Source organism: Camelus bactrianus, chromosome 30, assembly GCF_048773025.1.
Source record: "Camelus bactrianus isolate YW-2024 breed Bactrian camel chromosome 30, ASM4877302v1, whole genome shotgun sequence".
In the NCBI taxonomy this organism is placed as follows: domain Eukaryota; kingdom Metazoa; phylum Chordata; class Mammalia; order Artiodactyla; family Camelidae; genus Camelus; species Camelus bactrianus.
Window position 1 is genome coordinate 27,067,111 of NC_133568.1, and position 17,890 is coordinate 27,085,000.

At 40.9% G+C, this 17,890-nt stretch overlaps 1 protein-coding gene across 3 annotated transcripts in view; it reads left to right on the plus strand.

Annotated features, from left to right (window-relative positions):
* ZNF407 (zinc finger protein 407) overlaps nucleotides 1-17,890 on the plus strand; it is a 365,189-nt gene that overhangs the window by 23,526 nt on the left and 323,773 nt on the right. For all 3 annotated transcript variants that reach the window (XM_074355228.1, XM_074355229.1, XM_074355230.1), the window contains exons 2-3: nucleotides 575-5,281; nucleotides 10,437-10,551. In XM_074355228.1, the coding sequence (XP_074211329.1) occupies nucleotides 634-5,281; nucleotides 10,437-10,551 (4,763 nt within the window). In that variant the 5' untranslated portion in view covers nucleotides 575-633. The remainder of the gene's footprint in view (nucleotides 1-574; nucleotides 5,282-10,436; nucleotides 10,552-17,890) is intronic.

The following is a 17,890-nucleotide window of genomic DNA, read 5'->3' on the forward strand; positions in this document are numbered from 1 at the left end:
GAGAATGTGCATGCTGCTGATTAGGGGAGACTTAGAAACATAATGCTGAGATTGTGCTCTCTGGAAAAGGGTGAAGCAGTTGTTTTAAAATCACATCTTTTATGCTGGGACTCAGGCTTCGTCGGGAAGCTAAAGATGGGAAGGGCGGAATTCCTGGCTCATATCACAGCAGTTTTGTCTTCTCTGTTTTACAGAATGGAGTTCACTGAAATGTAATTTGAAAAGAGGGCTTCTCTGTTTAAAAAAAAAAAGCAGTAAGTTGAAATGTACTGGTAAAGAGAATTGAAACATGGGCGTTTTTTTGCAAGCTGGTTGAGTTGCTTTCTATCAAAAGTACCGTGGTATTGCTTCCTGAGTCAGCAGTGTGGCGATGTGGTGGTCCCCAAACCTGATTTCATACTTTTCATAAAGGACTTCGTACATGGGATCAGATTCATCTCAACGTAAAGGAAATTGCAAGGCTAATTTTATATTTTTCATCCAGTATGTCACTTTATGTTGACGTTTGGGCGAATAATACATGTGTCTTTTCTTTATGTTCAAAGGTGTAATACTGTGTTTTTCTTCTTCACAGGTTATGAGTGCCAAGTGAGCCACCCTGACACAAGAAACATCACCAGCACTTCATTAGTGATGGATACAGAGAAGAAACCGGAGAACGAGGAGGATGACAATGGCAATAAAGAAGCAAAGGACTCGAGAACTATCTCATCCCATGACGTAGACCTTGGGCCTGTATCTGATGTGATAGCAGATTCCTCTGTGAATTCCACAAGCAAAAGAGGTTTTTCAGAGTCTTCAGACTTTGGCAGTGTCATTGTGGAGGAAAATGGAAATAAACATGCTTCCAAACGGATGAAATTAGCTGAGGTAGAGCCCCTGAAGTCTGGAGAGCAGGGCACTGCTGGGTCAGAAAGTTCCGAGAGCGCAGGCCCAGAGCGGGGTGTCCCGCTGGAGGAGACCAGGACGGAGGCCCTCCTGGGTGACTCAGACGGAGGCACGTGTCTTCCTAGTGCTTTTGTTCCTCCTTGCTACTTGAGTGCCGTGGATGCTGTTCCTATGGAGACGGGCGCTGGAAAAAAGTCTGCTCAGGAAGTGGTTCTCCTCCATCCAGGGAGAGAGTCTCCCTTGCCTCTGAAGGAGATTAGCGTCAGCTGTACCCTCGGGAGCACGGACACAGTTCTCAAGTGCGGGGCCTGCAGTCATTTGTTTTCCTCCTGCTCCGATGTGGAGACGCACACCGAGTGCCCGGCGGGGCCACCTGGGGAGCACGCCTGCGGCCACTGCAGCCACAGGGCAGAGAGCGGCGCGGCCTTGCAGGTGCCCGTCGCACAGACACATGGGCTGCAGAAGATCTTCTCTTGTGAGCTTTGTGGCTTCCAGTGTGTGGAAGAAAACCTGTTGAACGCACATTATCTCGGTAAAACACACCTCCGGCGTCAGAATCTTGTGGCTCGTGGAGGGTTTGTACAGATCTTAACCAAGCAACCTTTTCCTGAGAAGCCATGTCCCATGGGAACAAAAAACGTTCGCACAAAACCGAGAGCCTCTAAACCACTAGCAAAGAATAGCGAGTCAAAAGGATTACGAAATGCTGAAAGCAAATGTAAAGATTTCACAGGAACCATTTCTAAACATGGGGGAGGTAGCAGCGAGCTGCTGGTTGAAATGGTGCCGTCAGGGGACAGTCCGTCAGAAAAAGTAGACTTTGTTGAAGAAAATGTAACCTCGCTGAGCACAGCTCAAAATCCTGACAACAAGAGTGAAAAGTTAGGAGCTTTAGTCACCTCGGAGAGTCTCCTCGATAAATTGGAATCCACCAGAAACAGCCCGCAGGCAGCCCATGGTGTGGGTGCGGCCTTGAGACTGAGACCTGAGCGGAACTTCCTCGTTTTGGGCAGTGGCTTCCGACGACGCGGTGGCACTTTCAGCCTAAAGGGCCAGGCAAAGAAAAGGTTCGGTCTTCTAGGAATTAATAAAAGGGGAAGTAATGAGACACAGAGGCTGTACATGAGACACTTTAGAAAGCAGGTGAAAACAAGTGAGGCCGAGTCGACGCCTCAGCACGTGGAAACCAGTGGCAGCGTCCACGGTCCGTGCGTGACGTCCTCAGAAACCCAGGACCCGAAGCAGGACAGGAGGAACTCCCACCTCCCGTGCTCCTTGGACTCTCTGACGGTGAGGCCAGCCCCTGACCATCAGGTGTTGTGTGCTTGTGCAGACTGTGGTCACACAGCCACAGACAGGACAGAGCTGGAAATCCACGGGGAAAAGTGCCAAGCAGGGGAGACCTGTGGCTTGTCCAGCGCGTCCGGGAGGGACTTGGATGGGCACGTGCACGGTCACCTGCACCCGCAGACGGCCTCCGGCCTCAGTTGTCAGTGCTGTCCGTCTCTCCCCGTGAGTGAGGAGGACCTGAGGGAGCCCGCGAAGGAGAAGCGCAGTCCGGGTCTCCTCTGCGCTCCCCGTGACCTGTTCTTTGTGTCCGAGAAGGACGTGGACGAGCACCGGACGACCGAGAAGCATATCCACTTGTCGGCTCAACCAAAGACTTCTCAGTCACTCAGCACTGACTTGGCTTTACAGACTTTCCCTTTAAGTACTTCAGAATCAGAAAACACAAAAGATTCTGTGAGTGAGCCAGGAAAAGCAGCTCAGGAAGAGCCAGTCAAGTCCAGGGTCAGCCCTGGAAATGAAGTAAGGCATTCGAGTAGGCCTCAGTTTCAGTGTAAGAAGTGTTTTTATAAAACCAGGTCTTCCACTGTCCTCACGAGACACATCAAGCTCCGGCATGGGCAGGACTACCACTTTCTTTGTAAAGCCTGTAATCTTTACTCGTTGAGCAAAGAAGGAATGGAGAAACACATTAAGAGGAGCAAACATCTTGAAAATGCTAAGAAAAATAATATTGGCTTAAGCTTTGAAGAATGTATTGAAAGGGTCTGCATAGGTGCAAATGACAGGAAGGAAGAGGCGAACATTCCCGGAGGTGGAAGGGCAGCTGGCCACGGAGAGGGCACGCACTTAGCAGAGCGCTCCGGTCTTGAGCAGAGCGTTCTGCCTGCCCCGGAGCTGCCACAGTCTGGTGTCATCGCCAAAGAGGGTGAATTAGCTTTGGCCACTACTCCAAAGAGAGGGAGACCTAAAGGTAACATCTCACGGACCTGTTCGCACTGCGGCCTTTTGGCCTCGAGTATTACAAACTTGACCGTGCACATTAGACGAAAACACAGTCACCAATACAGTTATTTATGCAAAGTGTGTAAGTATTATACCGTGACTAAGGGAGATATGGAGCGTCACTGTGCCACCAAGAAGCATAAAGGCCGTGTAGAAATAGAAGCAAGTGGAAAACAAAGTTCAGATGTCGTTGTTGGCCCTGAAGGGGGTGACCTTGAGGCCAGTAGGAAGAACGCTGGTTCAGCAGTTTCAGGTGAGCCTGCTAACAGGTCGGCTGAAGCAGCTCCCTCCACGTCGGAAAAGCCAGGACTGGAGCACGGGAATCCAGCTGAAGTCAAAGCTGACAGTGTGTTTCATTCTCTAGATGGGGACGCTAACAGTCACCTGGAGAAAAAGGAACAGGTCTCTCCAGAACCAGAGGACCTTCCCCACCAGGGGGGTGCATGCGCCCAGGGCGACGTCACGGGTACAGGTGATAACAAGTGTATACACTGTGAGTTTAACGCTCACTCTTCTGCTTCCCTAGAACTGCACGTAAAACGGAAACACACGAAAGAGTTCACGTTTTACTGCATGGCGTGTGATTATTACGCCGTGACTCGTCGAGAGATGACGAGGCACGCGGTGACCGAAAAGCACAAGATGAAGAGGCAGTCCTACCTGAGCTCTTCCAGCGCGGAAGCCGCTGCCACAGAGATGTCCAGAGACACCATCATACCCGAGGAGCTGCATCAACAAAATGCTGAAGAATTTCAAATAATTCCACACCAATCCTCTGAAACTCTCAAATCGAAAAGTGGTGCCGATTGTTCTGTTCTAGAGGAGAATGCTAATCTAGATGTGTCTAAAGTGCTCTGTGCTCCTGACTCTGTAGAAATTGAGACTGAGGAAGAATCCAGTCTCAGTGAAGATCACTCCTTCTGTGAAACTCTCCGCCAGCCCCTTGCCAAGGATAAAGTTCTGAGACCCGAGGAGATGGTTTCCCTTATTTCCTCTAATGATGGCTCCCCAGCCAAATTTCCGAATGAAAATTCAGGAAACTCGGCATTGAATTATGAGACAGCAAAGAGAACGCACAATGTGTTGAGTGATGTCGGCAATCCACACGCACACGGCCAGGGTGACGGAGGACGCGGAGGAGAAAAGGCAGAGAACGCCCTTGGCCGGCGTGCATGTCCCGGGGCGCTGGATGGAGAGCGGGCTGCCGAAAGCGCCTCGAGGAGAGTGGCCGGAGGACGGCTGCCCCTGCGGAGCGGTGGTCAGGATGGAGCTGGAAGCCTGCAGAGTCCAGGGGATTTGAGAGATGTCCCTGAAGGCCCCGTTCTGGAGAATAAGGAGAGTCTGATGAGTTCCCAGCATGAAACTAAAATTATTTTGGAAGAGGATGGTCTGGTTTCTGATAGCACCGTTGAAAATAATGATGTTTATGAAACTATAATCAGCATTGATGAGAAAGGACAGGCCGTGTACAGTTCTGGCCGGTTTGACTCTTCCATAATAAAAATAAAGAACCCTGAAGACGAACTGTTAGACCAGTCTGAAGAAGCCTTGGTAGCAGCAGGAGTGAGAATTAGTGAGCTGCCCTTAAAGGACTGTGCTCAAGGTGGGAAAAAGAAGAAGTCTGAAGGCAGTTCCTTTGCTGAATCCACACGGATTCGCTGTGATGACTGCGGCTTCTTAGCTGATGGTTTGAGCGGACTGAACGTCCACATAGCCATGAAGCATCCGACGAAAGAGAAACACTTCCATTGTTTACTGTGTGGAAAATCATTCTACACGGAGAGCAACCTCCACCAGCATCTGGCCAGTGCTGGTCACATGAGAAATGAGCAGGCCAGCGTGGAGGAGCTTCCCGAGGGCGGGGCCACCTTTAAATGTGTCAAGTGTACAGAGCCCTTTGATTCCGAACAGAATTTATTTCTGCACATTAAAGGGCAGCATGAGGAACTGCTGCGGGAGGTGAACAAGTACATAGTGGAAGACACTGAGCAAATCAACCGCGAGAGAGAAGAGAACCAGGGAAACGTGTGCAAGTACTGTGGGAAGATGTGTCGCAGCAGCAACTCGATGGCCTTTCTAGCACACATTCGCACTCACACAGGTACGTAAACCGCGGCACACCCGTGCTCACCTGTAGGGTCAGGCCAGCCACACAGGTGGGCCGTTCCTTCCCGTCCGAGCACGGAGTCCTCCGCTTTGTTTGCTGCTTGGCCAACACCCAGTTCACCTTACGCTGCCCTGTGGCTCTGGGTACCTGCCACGGTCTTTGTTGACACTTAACATTTCCAAAGGTAATCAGGTGAGCCTTAGTGATTCCATAGGTGGCATGTTTGGCCCGTTTCTTTTATCAGAAAGCCTGGTCCCTCTGATGCCTTTGTTAAAGTCCCGTCTCTTACAGCTTCTCAGTTGTTTCCAAGTCCTAATTGTTTGGTTTTCCAGGGTTTCTATTTAGTGGCACTTGGGGTTTAAGTAGACACATTAAATGACTTTTGAGGACTGGAGTATGAAATTTTTGTTACAATTTTAGGGATTTAAATCTATTCATTGCCAGGCAGTTTATATCCCACAGTGTAACTCCCAGGCAACAAGATTCTGCTTTCCAGGATCAAAATTAGTCAATACTTTTCAAAGTGAATATGTCCTGGCGATTTGGTTTTCATGGAGGTATCACTTGATTTAGTTTCTGTGCTCTTGTCACATGTAGTGTTCCATTTTAATGTTTAATTTTAGATAGAAATTTTTTTAAAAACTTTTTTTTTGGTGGAAAATACATAAGCCACTGTTCTAAATTTATGTAAAAATTCACTGCACTGTTTCTATAAACCTGCCATACATTCTTTATTTTAAATAGACAGCTTTTCTAAATCATTGTGCTCTGCTTAGACAAGTTCTGTCTCCATGGTTGAATTTATGAGTGGATTTGAATAATAAATTCACATTTCAATGAACATATTTTCATTAAAACTGTAAGGTTTATTTTACTGTACTTTTAAATAATGGCTTATTATTAAAGCTATACTTTAAATTCATGCAGTTTTTGAAACTTAGTGCATGGTTACAAGGAGGGAGACAAAAGAGTGTGAAACGTTGGTAGTTCAGAGTGATGAAAGATAGGTAAAAGTTTTTCGTTGAAGAAAGTAACAGGGCAACCTGTGTAAGGTTAATCTAGGTAAATATGAACATGGTACTCTTGATCCCTGCTATTTTCATGCAGTAGAACCATTGCTGGGGACTAAGTCCAAATCCTGATTTGTTGACATCATTAATACCTCTGTCGGTACTGTGTTGCAGCTCGCTTTCTGAAATGATACAGTTTTAGAAACAGGCTCGCTGTCCACATTGCAGAAAATAGGTGCTTTCTTAACGTGCCCTCCTCAGGCAGATAAAACAGAATAAAACTAAGAGGAAGATGCTAATGGAGCTCTTTTTAGAATTCTTTATGCAACTGTCTGGTCAAGACATGTTGCTTATAATTGATGTGTCCATTACTTGAATTCTCTTGTAATTATAGTCAATAAGTCTTGTAAATGTGTTAAAGCTCACTAAAAGCATACAAATTCAAGAACAGAGTAAGGCTAATAATTTAAAATAATCAATGTAGGCATTTCAGCACTTAATTTCCCTTGTGTGTTGATAGCTGATCATTCTTAATCCATTAAGATTTATTTAGTCGTTTACAATGCAAAATAGGTTTGCACTGGTCACTTGTGCCATTTGAAAATGTCCACCAGGTTAAGTGCAGAATGTAGTCCATTCGTCTTCCTTGACTATATGTATTAATTGCATTTAAAATCAAGTTAATGTGGATGTGAAAGTGAGGTAACTATCAATATGTGACAAAGTAACCCTACTTATATAAGTTACATCATTGATTGTAACATTTAGTAAAAGTTAGCATACTTTTTAACATCTTGTGTTGGGCTTATCAGTAAGTACATTTTTATTGTGCTCTGAGGCACCAGAGCGAGTGCACAGTGCCAGTCTACATTTTAAGTTTGCAAGTCATTGTTTGGAGGAGGCTGCTCTCTAGGTTTTAATTTGAGGGTTTTCCTTGGAGCATCTTAAAATGAATTGCTTTTCTGATACTTTGCTTGTGTCCATGAAATAGTAATTCAGGGACTGTTATTAATGGTTAACTGGAAAGGGGCTTATTCTTCCAATCCCTATTTTCATATTTTGTGATTTACTCTGTTTTATGTAACCTTTTCTTCCCATCCTTAACACGATAAAAGCAGCACTAGAAGAAATAAATGAGTTTTGGTTATCAAGACTGGTGGGGAAAAGGCTCCCGGTTTTCTGAGTGCCTGCTGGTGTGAAGCCATCAGCATGAGCAGCGTCTCGGTCCCTTTTACGTTAGTCGGACCAAAAATGCTGTTCGTTTTCCCTCCGGCATTGTTCTGTTAGGGCTTCAATTTCATACACCACGGTCATTGAGCCAGAGGGCTGAAGACCTTCACTTTCTGTTCAGAGCACTCTGGTCACTGGTGTTTTTTTCGAAGTGTCTGCACAGGGGAGGGAGGGAGTGGGGTGACTTCAGGGGAAAACTCTCAAGTTAGGGCTGGTAGTGTTTGTGTCTTAGTACAGGATGATTGAGCAGCCAGATGAGCTTGGGACAAGGTGGTGAGGGAGGGAGCGGGGACTGGAGGCGCAGAGAGAGCAGGAGGACTGTGCGCTGAGGTGGTTGTTGAGAAGATTCAGTGATGGGTTGTGTTCATCTTACTGGATTCTTTCAGACCTAAAGTCTGGTCACGACCTGTTCGGTGTTGATGTCATGTCCATGTCTCAGAGCAGTTACCGGTGACTGAGGCCGGGACGCCTGTGCACGTCTGAGGGAAGACTTAAAGTCTTTGGAATTCTTTTGGTAAAATTGTACAAACCAAGACTAGAGACTCTTCCATTTTCCCTTTCAGAAAACCTCACAGGCCAAACTGAAAAAAAAAAAAAAAAGACAGGATAGTGCTGTCCCAAGGAATGGAACTATTTAAAATAATATTGATGGTTTGTAATAATCTCAACATGCCTGAGAGAGACAAATTTAGAAATATGCACTTTTACAAATTTTGCCTTATAAACACTATTCCTGGATTCATTTTGGGATGTGCCTGGCAAGCTTAAAAAATGGAAACATCAGTTAGGAAAAAATTTAAAAAAAAGGGGAAGTTTGCTTTTTTTTTTTTTTTAAATACAGAAAATATTACCTCTAGTTCCCAAGTATTTGAATTTTTATGGCACAGAAAGGAGGTGTTCACACATCTTCTCTGCGCGTAAGTTCTGAAGAGCAGTCAGGGCCTCAGTGGTTTCTGCGTGAAGACAGCCAGCAGGGCGGCTCGTTCATGTGCGCTCAGCGCGCCAGCCGTGACCCCCGAGCCCGAAGGAACTGGGCTTTCCTCCGAGGGGCCCTGCACAGTGCGGGGGCCCGCGGGAGGGCGGTGTCCAGCCCTGGCCCCACGGCAGGCGCGCAGGCCCGAGGCAGCATGGTGAGCAGCACCGGAGCTCAGTTACCAGGTCGCTGGAATCCTTTCACCACACCTGTGATACAGGTGTTGCGAGAGCTTTATCTTCTTAGTTTATTTAGGATCCTGATGCAGTGGCTGAGTAATAGTTTCCTCACCACCTGATCCGCGGTGCCGTTTAACATACAGTGCAGGTAAATCGGTTCTCCTCGCTCTTTTCTTTCGCAAGAGCCTTTATAGAATTCTGTGTCAAGATGAAATGTTTCAAAGTAGTGATAGGCTCAGTTTTATCAGAATCGTTTAAATAAACTGTAGTTTCTAATGTGACCGATAGAATGTGATTGCTGTAAGCTGCAGTCCCAACCTGCTTTTGACATTTAAACATATAAAGCTGACTAGATATAACCATTCAGGTGCTAAATATATTTTACATCTACTTCTAGCAGTAGAAATGGAAGTATTAAGAGATCTGGCTTCATTGTCATTGAGCTGTGAAATATTCAACCTTGTCTGCCCGTGCTTAGTACTGTTGACTTTTTTATTTCTGTTAGAAGATTAAAATTGAATGCTTCACTTTTTTTTGTCAGCTTTTGGGAATTAAATTGAAATTTAAGACTCTAAAATTTTTTACTGAGTGCTTCAGTTTCAACAAAGTATTCTTAGAGGATTTTTTTTCCAAGGGCATTGCACGAAGTTCCATTGATCAAAAATGATATATTGCAACTTTTTAATTTGAGCTCCTTTTGTATATTTATTAAAGTTCACACATTTCATATTCTGTCTAACTGTATTAGAAGAGGTACCTTTGCCAAGTGGGTACCAAACATGCTATGAAAAATTTGGAAACATAATACTGATTTTAAACTGTGATCTTCATGATTTTGATTTGTTTCTGTGAAGATTTAGTCCTTAGAAGTGGAAAATGGCATGTACACGTTACACTTTCAGAGTGTCGCTTCTCGTTCGTGTGGGTACTGACTGTTTATGAGTGACTGTGTTCCAGTTAGAATCTACCTATTGGTGACAACTTTGTGGACTCTGAAATAATTTTGTTTTCTCATTTTTAAGTAAAAGTTAATTTTATTTCTTTATGAAATAAAAAAAAATTGTTGGCATTATGCCTTTTATGTTGAAATATTTGTTCTTGAAATCAGTAATAACCACAGTGTCAGTACTTCTGGATTGCCAAATCGTCAAGGATTTTTGGCTATAAAATGATCATAAAAGCAAATAATTTATCCACTATATATTCTTATATTGTGTAGTATTAAAATAGTAATGTAATGAATCATTTGGGATAAGTGTCAGAAAAAAACCCCTGAAATACCATTGTTACTGTGAATAAATTCAAAGCTGCAGAAATGTGAGGAAATGGGGATGAGGCCACTGAGAAATTTGATAATAAATATATTTTTAAAAGTATCAGCAGCTGTCTATGCATTTATGTTTTTAAAATGTTCTGTTTTAAATGTTGAGTGACTTTAAAAGCTATTTCTGTCGATTTGTAAGAAAAATATTTGAAATTATTTAGCTTCTCTCATACACTTAGTTCTGGTTATGTATTTTACTTTTGACTTTAAATTTTAAAATGTTACTGAAAGTTAGAAATACTCATTGAAACATTAAGGTCTTGGAATAATTATGGAATGCAGGTCTATTCAAGGTAGAAAGGAACTCAAGTATTCCATTTTGGGTACAGAAATTTGTAATTAGATTATAAGTATGATTCAAGATCTAGACCTCTTAAACTATCAGTAGTGTGCTGTTCAAATTCAAATCATATTGTATGTTAAATTTACTTAGGATCAAAACCATTCAAGTGCAAGATATGCCATTTTGCAACAGCTCAGCTTGGCGATGCCAGAAACCATGTCAAAAGGCACCTTGGGATGAGGGAATACAAGTGTCACGTCTGTGGGTGAGTAAATTGAAACCATCTCTGCCAGGGTAGGGGGGTCAGGGGGCCTGGAACTATGTGCAGGATATCCACTGTTTCGGAATCTCAGAACTGATACGAGTAAGAGGGGCTAAAATTATGCACGCGTATCCTCCTTTCCATTGTTATGGTAAATTCCTTAAATGCAGTTATGACATTCTTCTCCCACTTCTAATCCTGTACTGAAGATGAGCAATTTTATGGGCTACAAGGTCAATTTGAACCTGTAATCTGTAAATTGACTAAATTATAGGATGTTCATTCACATTGCCAGAGAGAACTGTAAATTCCATTTAAAGACATAAAAAAATACATAATATAGCTTTAGGAGTGTATATGTATGTTTTTTTTTATTTTGCTATACTGCTTTAATTTTAATCATATTAATGGTTCTTTGGATCCCCTGGACATATTCTATGAGGAAAAAAGCAGAAAAAGATTTGATTTCAGAAAACTGATTATTGCAGGAATGATGCTTAAAAACCCAGTGTATAAAATGTATGTTTTTGTGTAACTTTATTTCAAAACTTGTTTTCCTGTTTTAGTTAACGGCTCTTTCCTCTAAAGAAAAATTCACAATGTTTAATTGTCACTCAAATGTGTTGCATTTAATAGGAAGCACTGAAATGCCTTGATGCAAAACTAATTAATTTAGCAGAAATGTTTAAAAGGTTTTAAAATGCCGTGACATCTATGGTATATCATAGGACATTCAGAGCTGGATTTTAATACTCTACTTCTGATTAAAAATATATTTTAATGTTATTATGCTGGAGAAATTAACTAATAAGTGCATCATATAAAAACACTTTATGTGAAACCTGAGGAACCTGCAGTCCTTATGGTTAATTCACAGAACACCTCGGAGTCAATTAAGTTACGCAACATGCACATGTTCTATTAGGTTTATTTCTTCAGTGGAAGACTCCGGTTGGCACTGCTGCACACATATCTTTTAAGTCAAAAACCGCATCTGTGTTTTGTTGGACAGTACATTTCATCATGGAATGCAGTTGCATTTTTTGACCCTTAAGATAGTTTTACAAATAACTTTGCAAGCAGCTTTATGGACCATGCTCTGTGATTTATTCATTGGCAGAACTGATGGTTCAATGACTTGCAGCTAAAGTAAATGAAGATGAACCTTTGCCCTGAAGCCCCCTGAAGATCAGTGGGAGAATGAGTCTGGTTGCTACTGATTTTAGCTGCAAGGGTCGAGTGCCAAATGGTTCATTTTAATTGTTCCAGGTCTTGGAATTTTAAAAGATAATCTCATTTATTGTTTTTATGATGTGAGTTATAGGCAAGAGGAAGGCCCTGACTCCAATGAAAATTTGCTATAAGATGGCAATAAGCAGTTTCTTCCTCATTTCTGCAAAATAAGACAACAATTTTTGCATACTCTGTTATTAGAAACCTAATTCCATTCATTTTTATTAGCGTTACCAAGACCTGGAAAGAGAAGAAGAAACTTTCAGAGAGCAGTTTCTGGCATATATAGCGTCAGAAACAGTACCTGGTTGGTTGGCTGTGGTTGTGTGATTTAAGCAGTGCACACTTTGCTTATGCACACGTTTTGCACTAGTAGTTTATATATTTGATTCCCAAGGTAAAGAATTACAAGTACATATAAGCTATGTTGAGTTTTGTACTGCTGTCATAGAGGCCTGCATGTATGTGTGGGTGTAGAAAAAGCAATTTAGATTCCAAAATTGTATCTCTTAGAATTACAGTAGTCATTGAATTTTATTTGACCAAGAAATAATAGTTCTCTTAATTTTTTAAGTGAAATTTGATTTAAAAGGGACATAACAATAATTTGTACAGGGTTGATATTTTTAGAGTGAAGCTGAACGTTCTGAAGAATTGCAGTGAACTGAAAAAAATGCCTGTTGATCTATGAGGTTGAGACAGGACAGTAATGAGTTAACAGCCCTTTAATGCTAACGAAAAGTATCATAGGTTGTTCTGTATTTCATGTGTTTCAGAAGGATAGAGCAGTATGTAAGTTAAAAATTAAAGTGGAAAACATTAAAAAAAAAATCCAGAGTTGGCTATCAGGTTAGTGGCAGCAGAGAGCACTGGTACATTAACATCACTGACAATGTCAATTCATTATCATCGACGGCTAAATAATCTTAGAAATGCTCGGTGGACCTATTAGTTCCTGAACATAAGCAGCTCATGCTGCATTTCTTCATTAGCTTTAATTGCTATAAATTTTACCTTTTCAAAAATCAAGCTTTAAGAGGCGAAGTGATCTTTCTGGAACATTAACTGTATAATTTTGTCACAAACAGAAGGTCCTGCACTGTGTTTTCTTTTCTTCAATAGTTAGTATCTTAGTTTCCGCTTTAGAATTTTATTAATAACCCCTTCATTATTTGAGTTGTAAGAAATACACTGTTTTTCAAATAGTTCTGATTCAGTCAATGATCTATGAAAACAGTGAGGCAGACACATTTAACCCTTTTGAGAAACCATAGTATTTTATGGTGAAATTGATGAAAACAACATAGAATGCATTCTGTTGAATTGAGCTCTATATTAATGTTTCAGATTATTTGTGATTGACTTTTTCATATCTTTCATATAAGAAGATTTTAGATGCTCATCAAATATATATCATATATTTTTTACTAAGGCTTAAACTTAAAATTTAGAAAGCAAAAACTGCCTTTTAAATTTTTATTTCAATTGTTTGAACCTACATTGATCTTCTTTGGATTTTTAAGCTCAGGTTTAAGATATCTTTCTCCCCCTCACCAGCAAATCTTAGCCACAGTATAGCATGGATGTAAGTTATTTGACAAAAGAAGCTGAATTAGATGTTTAATTCCTATTAGGTAGTAGGATTCAGAATTCAGGATTTAAATTTTGTTTGTCCATGGTTTACACACTCACGTCAGGGTATAGATTTAAAAAATGTATTGCTCTGCGCTTCCTGTTTTGAGAACGTTATAGATAACGTCATTTAAAGGCCATTCATTTTACTTTCACTTTTAGGAGGAGCAGTTTTTGAATTACAGTTTCTTAGTGTTTTTCTTATATCTGAGTGTGATCTCAAAAGGAATTTTATGAATTATAGGTGTTTTGTATTTAGCACTTGATGGATAACATGAACATGTGCTGTGGGTCGGATATAGGGCTAAGTAGGGGAGAAAATAAAAAATAACAGAAAGCACCCTTACATGGAAGTTAATAATTTTGGGGGGAACATATGTTTAAAAATAGGTAAATACATTTTTACTAAATCCATGATCTCTATCTTTTTTTTTTCCAGTGGTCAACTTAAAAATCTCAGTGGCTTAAGAATGTCATTAGGGGTACCATGTTTTTGTTAAATTCATTTAAATTTATTTAGTAATCTCTTTCTTCACATATATACACACACAATAGTATACAGATAATACTCTCAATTATAAATAGTATTTATGCAGTGCTGTGGTTTAGTGTGCGCCTTAATTAACATTGATTTCATTTGTTGATACCAGTTTCATGAGATTATTTATCTCATGTTTAATGTCCCCATTGTACAGATGGTAAACTTGAGAGTACAAGTATTTTTCGTGCTGAACCTAACTAATGTGCTAGTCGTGGTAGACTGCTGTTCCCTTTCCTTTAACTCTACCTTTTCTTTATTTCTCTGCTTTTGTAGTATCTGTTGTTTTAGCTACTGAGTTTAATTTGTGCTTACTATTTTCTCTCGAGGCTGTTTTCTGTAGCATGTGATGACTATAACTTAGTTGTTTCCAGCTCCCAGCCACTTTTGTTTTTTGCTTTTGCTCAGACTTAACATTCTTCTAAAAAATTACTTGCACTGTTTTTCACTTTAGTATTCTGGTATTCAGTCTCTGTCTCTCTCTTTTGGTATCTTGTTCTCTGTTTCACTTTTTTCATATTAAAGTGTTACAAATAATTTTGTTTTTCCTCGTTATTCTTTATGTATTGATAATTTGTTGTACTTGAGTGGTTACAAATTGAATGTTAGTATAATAGAAATAAGTGCCTAAACAAATGAAGGTTTTATTGTCTTTCCATTAGGATGACAGGGGTAACATTGATCATCCTGGGTTATTGTTTTTGTTTCTCATTACTAATTACTACAAAAAAGAGTAAGTAGAAAATTAGTAAGTAGCCTCTGATTTCGGTAAACCTGGGAAATGCTACCTAACTCCTGCTAGGCCACTGTTTGGAAAGACTCCAGTATGCCTGGTTCAGGGGTTGTGCTGTGTTCTGACTGCTCTCCCTGGGTCTAGTCTGGAATCGTATATGTAGAGATAAACAGTGGTGCAGGACTTACCTAATCCGGACAGAATAAGGGCATTTACTGAATCTGTCACCTCTGGGTTCATGAAAACAGATTCCAGACATTTTCTACTGTGTATTAATGTTCTTGTGAACTGTTTATTCTTAGTTGCTTTAAGAAACCTTAAATAGAAAGTTACTAATGCAGTAAAACTCTCTTTTTTGTGTGTGTGGCATTACCTAGTTTTTGTGCATTAGAAGGGATCTCTATGTAGATGATTATAATGTCACTTTCTGACCTTTGCAGCTTGAATAATTGTAAATCATTGCTTCATAACGTGTCAGAGAATGTCTGTACTAGGCAATTAAATGGCAGAATATAATAGACCAAATTATTGCCTGTCATGTTTTCAACAACACAGTTAGTATTTGAGTTACACTTAATCATTACGTGCATTAGCAACTTCATTGGAATCCAGCTTCAGGCTGAGCATGAAATACATTACATTATTTAAACCTCTAATGGTACAAGTCATTTATTTGTGTTGAAGTGTACAACATGCAGAGTTTCATAAAGCAAGGAACACTTGAGAGCTTAATTTATCCAAATCAAAGTCTAAATGCAGATAAACACAAGTGGCAAAAATTAGTAATTTTTATAGGCTGGAAATATTTAAAAATACATGGTTGTGGGTAATTGTAGGCAGCAGGAATAAATTAAAATCACTATTTTTAGTCTGCTCTGGGAACTAAACCTAAATCATTAAAAGCACCATGGAATTGCATTTTTAGCTGAACAATTAATTACACCCATCATATCCACAGATGTACCCAAATGAAATAACTTTTTGGTTCAGCTGATTGTTTTGGTTAAAGAGATATAGAAAAAATGATACAGATAGAAGTTTGTTTTGTATTGTGTCATAAATTATGCTTATAACAATGTAAAGAGCTGCATCTCTCAGTTTTGTAAAAAAAACTCATTTGACATTAAGATGCTTGTATTATAAAGGATGTATTACATATTTTATCTCTATAATATTTTAATGCTTTTTGTTTAATGATATATTTTTGCCTTTAGTTTGAAATTTTTAAAATCCCATGTAATGCTTACTATCTGTCTTCCTGGCAGTGAGGAGTACCAAATGTACATGGTTAGTTTATTCCTCTGATGTTGAAGTCCTTGAAATACTATTTAAATAGTGAATGGATGTTATTTTATATTTTTTTTTTATAAAAAATCACTTTTCATTTTGAAAATCTTAAGAGATGTCTTCGTCATTATATTAAAGTAACACACACTCTTTCTCAGATGTGATTTAGGTACTTCCCAGTGAGCTGTTTCCTAAGTCCAGGAGAGAGTGGAGGGTAAGGTTGGGACGGTGGAGAAGAAACAGAAGAAAATGTTTCCTGCATCTCCTCGCAGGAAAAAGAGAGTGTCTTTGTCACCACCATACCCTGTGCTCCTTTTTTGTGATAGTGTTTTCTCAGCTTTTTGCCAGGGAAGAGTAGGGCCATGGATTCATTCCAAGGCCGTCAGTATGATCAACTCATCAGAAAATAGGAAGAATACACATTGTCATTTGTTGGTGTTGTGCCATGTGTTGTAGTTGAAAACATTGGGCTCTGTCTCTAAGGTCTTTTCCAGTGAAAAAGTCTTATTACCTCAGTGGCTTAAGTCATTCTTACTTTATTTTTATCTTGAAATGGTTCCATGGTGACTTTAAAATCCTATTGTGGAACCACAAGGTTCTTCAGCCCTCCTGAGCCCCTAGGTGAAATACAGGAGGGCAGCCACTCTTCTTGGCTTCCTTTGCCAGCCCTGTGATTTTTATTGTTAACCTGTTTTCTCCCTCCCTCTTCCTGTTCCTGTGATTGTGAAAGTCCTTTACTTTCTGCAGGGTTTTGTTCTTTGATTTGTCCGAGACTGAGTAAGAGGAGGTGTTGGAAATGTAGATAGGAGGGAAGTACAGACACTGATTCAGGTATTTGTTCGCTTCCTGTTGGGCAGATTCTTGAGAGTTTCCTCTTCGAGGAGGCCTAGGTGGTGCAGGGGCCCTGCTGTCACGTGCTCCCAGCCGGAGGCAGACACAGAGAGGCGCACTGCAGGAGTAAGAGCGAGGGACGGCGGTCCCCAGGAGGGGTGCCCAGCTCCGCTTAGAAGCAGCAGGAAGGGCTTCATCCAGAGGCTAAGTTTGAGTTGGTTCTTGAAGGATGAGGAAGTATTTATATGCAAGGCAAGTTTGGACTTTTTTTTTTTTATTAGAGGGAACAAAAGAGCAAAAATAGCAAAGGGTAGAATAGCATGGCATATTAAGAATACTGCAATAAATTCCTGGAGTTTCAAGTGGCCAGATGGAGTGAAGTGGGGGATTTAAAAAAATATTAAATATTTCTGGAGCATCAGTATGTTCCAGTGCTATTAATCTTCAGGGTTAAAAGATCAAAACAACACTTGCTGCAAATGGGCGGAGAAAGCTCAGGTAGAGAAATGAATCTCGTTGCCAATTCAGAAAATACTTCCTCAGACAGGTAGAATTTGGTGTGAAGGTGAGTTGGGCTTGAGCAAAGAACCAGGGGCAGCCGATTCCAGGCGGGGCTGTGAGGATGTTCAGTCAGGAGCCTGGTAAGTTCAGGAGCTGCAGGGACTTTGGCCCTGTCTGAGGTGGGGTCATAAAGCAAGGGGGCAGTTGGCAGGGCCAGACCGCGACACTGTGCCGTGCTCTGGTGTTGAATGCTGGCCTTCTCCTCTGCTTTCCATCCTTTTTTTTTTTTTTTTGGCTTGTCCAACTATCTTCCCAATTTCCTGGACTGTAGGCAGCGAAGGAAGTAGAGAGCCTGGTAGGAAGTGGATTACTGCTTCAGAGTCAAGGAGTATGCGATTTGGCCATGGGGAATTACTTTTAAGAGAATTTCATTGTTCCTAATTTTAATTAGGAATGCTGTTGATTGTGGATAGTGGTAATGGAAACAGGTCAATACCAGTTCCATACAACGTAGTGCAGCCTAGTCCCAAATAATGATTACAAGGACACACAATTTCGTGGCCGTGATGCAGATGCCCACATGCAAC